The following is a 12,209-nucleotide window of genomic DNA, read 5'->3' as shown; positions in this document are numbered from 1 at the left end:
CCCTAGTCAGCCGATGGATCGATCGATCGATCGATCGACCGACCGACCGACCGACCGACCGACCGACGCTGCGCGCGAATCTGTTTCGTCAAACAGTAACGCTACGGCCTCATATGACATTTGGGTTCTATGATTACAATATGGACATGCAGCGGTCGCGACACATTCGAATGTGTGACAAAGCAGTTGTGAATCTATCCACCGGTACCTGCATGCTAGAATTGTTACTTCCTCTTACTTGTTATATAAATAATATCTATAAACATTCGTTTAACCGTCGTATTCGTCTCAATGACATACTACTTCGGACAAACATGAGGCGTGCAAATCAATTCCTAACCCAGCCCATCATCCCGCATTCTATGCCAAGTACTTAACCGACTCCAATCTGCTATTTTGGCCGTTTCCATGGCAATCTTCTAGCTGGTACGGACAGCTAACATCGTGGCCAGCTTTTTGAGCTGTGGAGAATCATCAAAGTAGCATAACCTGTTTGCGTGACGTTCGTAAGAGCTGTCGGATTTTTCCATCGGCCCCGTTACGTTGCTTTCATTAGCTGCCGATTAGATAAGCGACGTCTACAGAGCCCCGTTGTTCTCGTACAGCTCCGTCACTTTGCTACTATATTCCAACGTAGTAATAGCAGCAGCAGTAGCAGCGGTACAACGGTATATCTCTGTCACTACGTTCCCTTCTTTCTCCAAAGAGGGCGGCGAGAATGTTAGAGAAATGCACGTTTGAAAGCAAGAAACCGTGTTGTGGTTCGAATCATTCGAATACGGTAGCAAACGACAGGGCTAAACGCCATAGCTTCCACTGTAACAGTTCGGAAACCCGTGTGGTTCTTTTCGCGGGGATGCTATTCAGCTTGGCAACGTTGCTGACTTCGGTTTCGATCGACGGGAAACGTGAATGACTGTTAAAGAGTACTAGACAAGCATTTGCTTTCTTGTGCTGTGGCAGACGAAATGGATTACGGGTGAAGTGACACAGAAGGAAAAGTGAGCCGAACGATTAATAAACGGAGTAAAACTGATCGAACCTTCGAGTTATATGGCTATAGCAGTTGTTGACATGGTACGCTGCGAATGGTCTTTTGTACTGGGCATCGACTGAAATGCAACGCGTACACGATGCACATCGGCACAATGAAGCTCACTACGGCCGTTCTATGTTTGTTTCGACCTAATAAAAGGTGCAGTTAAGGACTATTGCTGAAAGCTGCTGATCGAGCCATGAGCAATGCTATCATCGTTAGATGCTATGATGCGAGCACGACATTATCGAAACGGCCCCGCGAGAAGCCCTTTATGTTTTCGTCAACAGCTTATTCTCGCCGGCTGTATACTGTGCGCGATCTGCTTACTGTCCCTTCAGCTATATGTGCCTTACGGATTTCAGGACAAGGCAATGCCAACAGTCAGCAAAGTTCAGCGCCTTGAAAAAATCCGCCAATCCTCAAGCTTCCGCTACAATTCAACTCAACCAGCTCGTGCGGTGACACCCCATCGATCGCAGCTGTCACCCGCCAAAAGGAAAATACCAAAAAAAACTACCTTTCCGCCTGTAGAGGCCAAAACGGTGCGTCGAAAGTGGACCTTTAACTTTACCCTACGAATCAAGCCTACAGCATGCCAGACTCAGAATGGCCGTTGTAACTTTAGCGAACCCGTTGTAACTTGCGTATCTAGCGGTGCTAGTCAATTCGAGCGGAGACAAGCAGTTAGAAAAACGTGGGGAAACTGGCCTAATGTAAGGGTGTTATTTTTCTTCGGTGCAAACGAAAGTTTCCAAGCAAAGCTGATTGAAGAGACTGCCAATTACAATGATATCGTTCAATATGATTTTCTGGATACGTATGAGAACTTGACATATAAATCTGTATCGATGCTTCGATTTGTCTCCGCTTCAAAATGGGACGCACTCAAATTTGTCATGAAGTCAGATGACGATACGTTTATTAACGTACGGTTGCTCCCAAAAGTTCTTGCAGCGATAAAACGCCCGGGCATTTTTGGTAGTGTTCAAGCAGGTGCTCGCCCAAGACGGGAGCCAAAAGACAAATGGTACGTTCCTGAAGAGGAGTTTCCGGAAAATGTCTTCCCGTCGTACGTAACAGGTTGCTTCTATATTATTCCGATCACCCAGGCACTACAAATGAGCGAACATGCAACAGACATACATCTTCTCCGGTTCGAAGATACGTACATAACAGGCCTCCTTGCCAAAAAGCTCCATATTCCACGATACCAAGTGCCGTTAGCCGGCGTTGATTGGACAAACTCGAGGCGTCGAATGCAAGATGTCGTTAAATCTTTGATAGCAAAACACTACGTACAGCCAATACAAATGCTGAAAATGTTTGCCTATATGAACGATCCAAGAAATATAATCGCTTAAATTTCGACCCTTCAGATAGGCAGGCAGGCAGGCAGGCAGGCAGGCAGGCACGCAAGCAGTCGAACGTCATCATCCATCTCCTTCGCTACTATTTGCTTCAGTTAAAGACCCAGCCCAACCAACCCCATGGATCATACGAACATATCGTACGAATTACTGTTAGTTACAATAGGCGTCCTTTTTATTTCGACAAAGCTGATTCTGTCAATCGCAACCACAGTGATAACTGAGATACCAGCCGTACGTTTGAATAACAATTGCTCTCTGATGAAGGCATCAGCATACGTCGTTTTTACACATCCCGGCAAATATATGTCATAGACTTATCTAGGTAGGCTCTATTGAAGTGTATTACTGTTGATTCATGTTTTGGGAAGACGTGTAGTGAATAATAGTAAATCAAGTATTTTATTGTACGCATATGACAACGGTGCTTGATTTTTCTGATCTGAGATCCTAAGAATAAAAAGGGCACGTAGGTATATTGCACCTAGATGTAGAAATTTAGGGCATACTAGACGGACAAATGTACTAGTTTGCAGTCTATACATCCCAAAGATGAATGGTTTGCGCCTGAGCAGATAGCTGGTTTGTGATTCATACGAAGACTACTCTGCGTACCTGTGATGGTACATGCAATTGGTTCTCAACGTCTACTGCGAATATAATGTCGAAAGCCTATGACTTGAAAAATGTGTAGGATAAAACTGTTGCATTTGTCGTGGCCTTAACCGTCGCTCGGACCGTGGAAGTTTCGCTCTGTTAAACGCGTATTGGCACTAGATAGCGTAAATGTTTCGGGTCATGAGACGCCACTAGCGTCGCTCCCTTTACGTCCGCTCAAAGTCGTTTCAGATCTTTCCGGGTCTGTTGCAGTGGCTTCCTGCATTTGCGCCAACGCACAAAAGCCAATTGACAATACGGTCACGGCTACTGGAAGGCTTCTTTGGGCGATGTATGTAGCTGCCGATTTATGCTATGCAATGAGCTTATTGAATAGCGCTCTGATACTATTCAGCGGTCTCTCGACGCTCCTACACGAGATTCTATAGAATTTATAAATTTCCGAGGTTTGATCCAACAATTGCCAGAACAGAAGGACGACTGATTTTTTATCTGCGTATGTTACTATATGAATACTCGAACATGGGTGTAAATAGAGGACCATACCACATTGCTTTAATTCATTTATCTATTAATTGAATTTGGCAAAAAATAAACTTTGAGCTGTTCGATTAGCACCGAGGAAGGACAACCGGGAATAAGAGAATGCAGAAAAGGCCCTGCGAGCAGAAGTGATACAGAAATACTTTGACAAGTGGATCGCGAAAAATCGTTATCCGAAACGTGGTGTAGCAGTTGTATAACGGCAAGCGTTTCGATGTATAGAGTTCAAAGCCGCGTCCTACATGGGGTGGCCTTGAGGCGTGCAATTCGTGATTTCTTCAGACTAGACGTATATATTAAATATGGCTTTACTCCTCTGCTATCCTTTCTTCATTCACCTTTCGATAACTGAAACGTCGAATTTAATTAAAAACTTTCGGTGGTCCTGATTCAGGAGCTCATAAGCGAAGGATGCACCGCGTCGTCTTATAACCAGGCTGCCGTAGCCAATGACGGTCCTACAGAGCGGGGCGCATTCAACCAAGCTTACTGCAGTTTAGCACAACGATGGACGCGTAACTCTTACGGCTGCTGCCAACGGCAGACTCACAATCGATAAGACAAAAAATCCCGCCGTTATCTATCATCGCGTTTGATTTTTTTTCATCTTGTGTGGCACTATAATGCCGCTAGAGTCTGATCACAGTATACTGATGTGGCTGGCCTGGCTGTTCTTTTGTGGCGTGTCTGTCTAGTCGAGCGTGACAAAAGAACTCGTGAAAAGCAATCAAACATCAACTGAACGCGCTTTAAACTCCGATTGCCTCCGGCATTCGAATAGCAACTGCTGGTTCACGAACTGAGTCGGTGGAGTCGGTACATATGAAGACGATCGGGGATAGGAACGGCGCAAGCAGGTTTTTATTTAAACAATTTGGATGAAGACAGGGGCAAAACATGCGCTTGTCGACATAGGTAAGACCCATTCTGTACAGATGCTTTCATCGTGCGTGTATGCAGTTGTCGGTTTGTTCAAGTTGTTTTGCTTATAATCCGTATTGGCTAAATAGTTCAACGAAAAGCACTAATATCCGCACTAGTTTCTCAACTTAAAATGCCAAAATGGCACCCGGGTAGGAAGCTGTAGGACTAAACCGGAGCAGTGGCAAAGACAGAGGCAACTTCACTAGCGCCAATCTCACTTGCCCAATGCAAACTTTTCCCATTGAAGGCGTCGCGAGTGCGGACCAGCGCTCTCTAATCGATTCTTTCATTTTCTATCCAACTGCGTTTGTTCGTCACCCCTAATCTTACCCCAGTTATTTCCTTTTGTATGTCGCGGTTCACACTGACAAGGTACCTCTTCTGGCTAGCTAACTGGCTACCTTTTCCGACCTCTGGCTGGATCTACACCAGATACTGCGTTGCCCTCTCCTCGCTCGCTCTGTTTTTGTTCCTATGCTCATCCATCTCCATCGTATACTCCCCCGAGGCCCTTCATTGTCAAAGTTGCTTTAACACAGATAACATCAGAGCACTATTCCAGAAAATTGTTTTATTGTTATCGCCAGTGGCGCCTCGGAAACGACAAAAAGGCCTCCCGTTTCGACCCTTATTGTGAATGAAATTTTCGTCAAATAAATTACGTTGCGTGGCTTTCATCGACCCTTTGACGGGTAACAAGACGCCTCTGTCTATCTGTCTGTCTGTCTGTCTGTCTCTCATTTCGTCTTTAGTTCTCCCTCATTTCGTCCATATGTGAAGAAGGTCGAATTGGTTGAACGAATAAAGAAGTGACAGCTTTTTAACGCAAATGGATTTCGGAACGCCGCTCCGGATACCACTCCGAAGCATTAGGCAGCCCAGTACGCAGTGAAAATTTCTACCGGAGGTCTACATTTTGACGGCAAACGGTCCTTACTGCCTACGACAATGAGATGACTAGTAGCAAAGAACAGAAAACCTGAGATTTAGCATTCATAGAGTGGATAGCATGCGTATGCAGAGAGAAAGACGTATGGGGAGACTACTTCGATGATTAATGGTTTTTGATTGACGGGTAGGTGCTTGCAGATGTCTCAGACTCGGCATGACTGTCAGCAGCACGGACACACAGCTTCTGCTGCCCTTGTTGAGCGCTGGCAAATAAAAACGTCTCTAATTGATTCGGTCTACTGTGGACTAAATGGCGCCGCGAACAATAACCCTTTCTTCATCGATACATTGTATGTTTCCATTAATTCACAGCTAATAGATATTTGCCATAAGCAGGAAATGACGAAGTCATTCAGGTCCGCATCGAAGGCTGTCAACACCAGTGTAGTGTTTAACAGTATATTGGTCCTTCATAGCCGTTTGCCCATCAACGGTTTCCAGTTTAAGTTCAGGCAAGACGAAAAAATAAGGTTTTGCCGCACACTGCTGGCAGAGTTTGGCAATCACCGTTAGCAGAATCAGCGGTGAAAGATTCCTTAGATGGTTAGAGGTACACCTTAGTCGCGTGCTTCGCCGTAGCCGCTGACGGCCCCCGGGGCGAATCCGCCACGATCGCCTAAGATCGGGTCATTGCGAGTCCGACCACGGGCTCAAAGATCAACACGACCGCTAAGCTTAGACAAAAAGCAAGGTGGATCGTCATCGCCGATGAGCCAGTCGAGCCTTCTGGGCTTGGATTTAGCCCCTGCCCGAGAAGCAAACACCAAAATGACTTGAGCGGCGAACTTCCTCAAACGACTGCTCCCACAATTCCCTTTGCTTCCGATGCCTAGACCAACGAATGGACAGGATCCTGGCCAGCTAGTGAGCTCGAAGATGATCACAGAAAAAGAGATGACGTTCTCCAACTGCTTAGACATTTGTCTTCAGGTTGATTTGTCCTTCCTTATTGGGGCTCATAGCTCGGCACTAACTACTTCGCAGTCTTTTTTCTTTTTTTTTCGATCCGGTGTTCCATCCCTGTTGTATAATGTTGGGCAGCATTTAAAGGCGGATGCTTACACTTACTTACGACAGGGTTGCCTTAGAGTCTCAGAGCTAGTCCGCAAGAATCCCAACAGAGTGAGAAAGTCGTGCGCTATGTTATATACAGCTTTGTCGAGACATCACCATGCTTTTCGTCCTCTCCATGGCCTTCGGCCTTCCCAATCTAACATCAAGCTCCAATCTATATCGATATCGGAAGCCGTGATCTAACTCTTAACGAACTTTCTTGTGAGCTCTAAGCAACTAGTCAGTCAACCTCGTTGCCAGGCTATCCCCACACAGGGTGGAAGCGATGGAGAGTCCACGGCGAATAGTGAAACAAGTTTGTATCGCAGTCAGGCTGGCGTCACTGGTATAACATTGAGGGTTGTGCGGTAGATGCTCTCGAAGAATTCCAACTGTACTCACACGATACCCCTACGATACCTTCACGATACACCCACATTATACCCCCTGTGGCCCTGGAGACTCCTACCAGTAAAACTTTGTCACTGCAACGATAGCTATTTAGCTATTAGGAACAAAGAGATGCTAGCAAAAACTATTATTTCGCCATAAGACCCAAATTCAGATTTGCTGCATAGGGTCAAGGAGGGCGGAAAGATATATGCAACGAACGTTGAAATATATTCAAGTCGCGAAGTACCGCCTGGGGAGCCTACTTTTCGTGCAAAGAGCCCAAAAGTAAGCTAAATTCCGTGTAAAGGCATGAAGGCACGGTAGTTAGCAGTGAAAAGGGACGGAATTCACTATCGTCACCTGAGATGTGTTGCACTCGAAACGACGGTAGAGAAACAGAAGAAGTCATTGAAGACTGAGTCGATAACATCATTAGGGCTAATGAAAATACAGGGCATAATAGAATGGTGATGCCCTATTTTAGAATATCAAATAATCATACATCTTGGCAAAGACGAATCTCTAAGGCTCATTTGGAAAATCACGCAAGGACACTAAAACTGGGCAAGACATCGTAACAGGTCCAAGCTTCTACTGTTAACGCGTTTCACCTTATTCCTTGGAAGCAGCCAAAATGCAAGGATCGTCAAAAGTTAGCCCGTATTAACTCGCAGCTAAGATTTCGATTGTAACACTTCCAGTATACTATCTCTAAGGCGCCGTGTGGCTTTTGCAGTGAATATGTTTGCAAACCTTTTGGCGTTTCAGCAAATTAGGCTAAATATTACATAATAAGTCGATCTCGCATTAACCACTTAATCTCGTCTTTTCTATTGAGAGGGTCGGTAGCCCATGAATTCGACAGCGCTTGTCCCTACCCCAGATAGCCCATTTTCTCCGCCTCCTTCCCACTTACAGAGCCATCGCTGACTTGATGCCGACGCTAGCAACCCACGTCCTGAGCGAATTATTTGGGTAGGGTTTTAACGGAGAGAATAAACATGTTTGTTTTGTCATTAAAGTCATCAAAAGCAGACCGTGAAGAAGTCTTGCGGAGGGAGAGGAAAAGGCAACTGTTGCATTTAGGGTGGCTGCCTGAACCCGATACGGGGTCGACCTATAGCAGCCACGAGGATGTGGCTGTAAGGGCGCGGCCGTTCGCTTGTTTGTTGCTAGCTTGGAACATCACAGGCCGCATGCGGCACAGCCTTTTCCCTTTTCTATTCTCGGGTGCCTAAAATTAGCTGCTGTACGTGCAGTTTTTATGGTAGATATTGGTTTGCTTGTATTTACAACGATATCATTCAGCCGCACGAGTTACAACAACTTTAAGACCTTTGTAGAGACAGTGCCATGCCCTTCTATATTAATGCAATTGCGAAGGCACAGAATCGAAATCCGCCCTAATTTCCACTGGTTTCTTCATAGTACTTCTTGTTAAGCTTTGTCTACTGTTTAGCGTTTCCTCTGTTCGTAGACCACAACAGCAAGAAGAATGCGCAAAAGGAAAGTAAAAAATACGCCCAGCGAGAACAGGCTAGCAGTATAGGACAAAAGGTGAATTTCGGATGGCAGCGGGAGTGATGGTGCAATCTTATTCACCAATAACGATAAGTAGAGATACTTTAGAATGAGATGTACTGAATGGGGTTACCGGCGTAACGATACTCTCAGGCCCACGTGTCTGTGTTACTTTGGACTAAAGTTAGGACTAAAGGACGAGTTACTAAAGACGAATACTCTTCATTGAAGCGGCACACCTTGGCTATCGTAATAGCTCTCAATGGAGAGGTATGTCTTCCTCAATTATAGCTAAAAGGGTGAAGATCTAGTTTTAGGACTTAGGCCAGTACAACAGGAGAAACTTGATCCTACGACACATCTTGAAAGCTTTTATTACGATCAGGAGGAGGAAAAAAGGAAGGACACAACAAGCAAACGCACGTCGAAAAAAAGCATAGAGAAATACTGGGTTCAAAGGGCGAAAAGAGTAAATGCGAGCCAAGAGATCCGCGTCAGATGTTTGATTCGTAGAACGTTCCATTCCTGAATCGCGGTTGGAGCCGTACTCCAATCGGCACGAACATGCGATCTACAGCGCGGCCTCTCGACGCACGACTATGAACCACGACTGGCGAGCGTTAATTAGTAATGAAATAATTCGATTTGAGAGAGAAACGAGAAGGCCTGAAGCTCACTCCCCTTCTAAGCGTCACTTGTTAGGCAGAGCGGTTTGGCCTTCTTTCTAGACCTTCGCTGCAGGCTTCCCATATGATCTTGGCAATGAGACATGCATCCCGAGAGACAGGAGCAAGTCGTTGTCAGATCATAATTGGATGAGATACCACCACACCTTCGATGCCACTTCGGAACTACGCGATACTATACACGTACTGCGACTATTCGATATCGTCATTCGATGCGTGCGGCTCACAAGCGACACTGTATTTCTCATACATACGCAAGGATTGCTCGTATGCTTAATATAGGAAGCTGGTTGGTTCTACCGGCAAAGAAGGATTGGTATTGTTAGGTAGTACAAAAATCCAGATGAGTGGCTTTTTAAAAGCAGCGGCGTACGTATTGTATATTTGCTTCAGTGATCTTATTCCGAAAACTTCCGCAAAGCGGCTCTATATGCAAAAGGAGGTTTCTAAAGGACGGAGGTGGTGGCGACATCGCCGCCTTCGAAGTCAGCTTTTTCAGTGTAGCCGCATCGTTCGTCTTGGGATTTATTGATACATGCAAACGCACGAATCCGATCATTTCATATATTCGCAATAATAAATCATGTTTGGCAGCACATATCTCTGTTGGGCAACAACTCTTTGGCACAATTTGCACCCTTTTTGCGCATCCGCCATAGAAACTGTGAGACAGGAAGGCAGGATGAGGAAAGATTGAGACTTTTTTTTCGTTGTGCGTCCATAGAGTGGTTGACGTAGTGCACATGTAATGTGCAATCGCGCCAACGCTAGCAAAAAGCTGACTACCAACTAGCAGCTACGAAAAGACGAAAGATTCAAGGGCAGTCGGCGGAGTCAGTCTGTAGCATTAATATTACTTAGTGAAGCGAGGAGAAACAAGCCCCTATATAAACCCACCCTCCAACCGTCGCTAGTGTACCTTACATATACAGCTCTCTTAGTCCGGCCTTTCCCTGATTCCCTATACCTCCTGTTTCCCACAGCCTAAAGCTGCGACTGGCTGCTTCCTGATCTATATATATATATATATATATATATATATATATATATATCTAGAGAGAGAGAAAGAATAGAAAAGAGAAGAGAGTGGTACGGATAAAGATGGAAATGGTAGGTCATTGATTTCATTTATCGATGATATTGCTGCTGATTCCCTAATGTTGTAGGAGAGCGCACTGAGTGGCGCGCTACCGAATGAACGAACGACTGGACGAGGTAGGTGAAGTGTTTTGCAGGGAAGGAGTAGAGTGGCTGTTCTACGACTGTCGTTGCTCTTCAAGTATGAGCCGAAGTGTCTACGGCACTTCATTTAGTGTAGTTTACACCTTTTGCTAAGGAGCATTCCCCTTTCTTTCTATATGTCAATCATTTCAGTTCTGACTTTTCCTATCCTTCGCGTTCACCCCCAACATATCCACGTCTATTGAGCATGTGTATAGCGTCTGTTTAAGTAACAACAGCAGCAGGCGTAAAGGTCGTTTCTCAGAGAAAAACTCGGAAAGCACTGAATGTTCGAAGTAGTATTCGGCATGCTTCTACGGCTCCCTGGACATGGCAGTAGCAGATGATGTCTACGTTGCAATTTTATGATGAATTCTAATCGATGGAACTGTTTGCCCTCTTCCGCACAAATATCTGTACCCGTATGTGTGTGTGTATCTATGTATGCGTGGTATGTGTATAAATTTCTTTTGGTATAGTGCGTTGCTACAAAAATAGGTATTCGCTAACGCATGTTCATAGAAACGAATACATAGGGCAGGACCTGCATTATATATATTCACGAAACAGTCAGACGGATGCAGCATAAACAGCGAGCCCTATGGGTCTTGACAAGGCAGGCTAGGGAGAATTTAGAATCGTTTGCAATATGTCGTCCATATTAATAGACGGCACAATTATTCACTTTGGAACATTCATGACCGTCGGCTACACGGCAGTTGATCAAAGTTAGCCATCAATTGGACCAAGGTTGAATACCAATATTTGTATGAGCTTTCCTACAATATTACATTCAATATTACCTATTTGAGAAATGCGCATCAGTATATTTATAAAAGAATAAGATCACGTCATAGATATAAATTATAGAATACATTTTGGGCAGCTGTCTCTCTGATTTCCTAATAGCGAATGGTGCTAGAACACTGGCTAGCCTTGGAATTTAATCATCCTTACAATAAGACCACTTTGTTGCCAGCAGAGGATTCGGCAGTAGCCATCAAAAACAACTGTCGAGTAGAAGCCGGAATGCTCATTTGGCCCAGGGTTCGTTCGCTTCGAAGCACTAACTGGGGGGTCTTTCTGAGTCCACATCTCTCATAGGGAGCGCCGCTGTCGCCAGTCCGCATGGATCAGTAGTGTCCGCGACGGAGTCGCTGCTATACCACCACCACTACTATGACTACTACGTGCGGTCCTCTACTTCAGCGTTGGACGAGTAGCAGCAGGCGAAAAGGACTTCTTCAGCTCTCGGGTTTTCCAATAGCGTCGTAGTGGCTCACGCTGTGTGACGAGCGAGGAGGGTTATGTTTCGGGGCCTGAACACGGCAGCAAGCTAAGAGGGAAAAGAGAGTGGAGGGTTTGGGACACAGGGGGTATGGGAGAGGGGTGTAGGAAACGAATTATCGGAAAGATATCGGAAAACTTTTTATCGATCCACTGCTGCTGCTTTCTAGTTGCCATGACTGCCCTGTAACTTGGCTGGTAGTAGTGGTGGTGGTGCTGCTGCTGCTGCTGGCTGGGAAGCTTCCCCTAGTCCGGCCTCGGTGGACCCGCAAGCAAGAGACCAGCGCGCAGGAGAGGGGAACGCCGTTGTTGGCGCGAAGGCTTTCGCGGCGAGGGCCCAGGGCCGTCTTTTTCTTCTGCTGCTTCTAATAGCGGATCCATCGACCGGTGAGTCTCTCCATGGCCTCTTCTCTTTTGGAGGGCACCGTCCTCCGCTCATACAATGAGTAGAGTATGCGGCATTGTAGACGCTGCCGACCGATATTCCACGTCTCCCCGCCCCAACGTCGTTGCGGCCGCCACCGTTTTTCCTTCCTCCGTCTGCGTCGTTCCCTTTAAACGACGATGGCTGGCTTTCTTTTTTCCTGTTCGTAGTTTCTCCCTCCT

The 12,209-nt window shown here is 45.8% G+C and overlaps 1 protein-coding gene across 1 annotated transcript; it reads left to right on the top strand.

Moving 5' to 3' along the window:
• The first annotated feature begins 617 nt into the window (after positions 1-617).
• On the top strand, positions 618-2,828 carry LOC111272892 (beta-1,3-galactosyltransferase 5). Its single transcript, XM_022854540.2, has one exon. It carries the CDS (start codon positions 1,243-1,245, stop codon positions 2,398-2,400), a length of 1,158 nt encoding a protein of 385 aa, XP_022710275.1. The 5' UTR covers positions 618-1,242; the 3' UTR covers positions 2,401-2,828.
• Positions 2,829-12,209: the final 9,381 nt, after the last annotated feature.

This window comes from Varroa jacobsoni, unplaced genomic scaffold, assembly GCF_002532875.2.
Source record: "Varroa jacobsoni isolate VJ856 unplaced genomic scaffold, vjacob_1.0 contig03717, whole genome shotgun sequence".
In the NCBI taxonomy this organism is placed as follows: Eukaryota; Metazoa; Arthropoda; class Arachnida; order Mesostigmata; family Varroidae; genus Varroa; species Varroa jacobsoni.
Note: the sequence above shows the minus strand (reverse complement) of the source record. Positions and strands in the feature narration are given on the sequence as shown.

What these genes read in the sequence shown, in the direction of transcription:
- LOC111272892 (XM_022854540.2), top strand. Translation starts at nt 1,243, where the DNA reads ATGCTATCATCGTTAGATGCTATGATGCGAGCACGACATTATCGAAAC.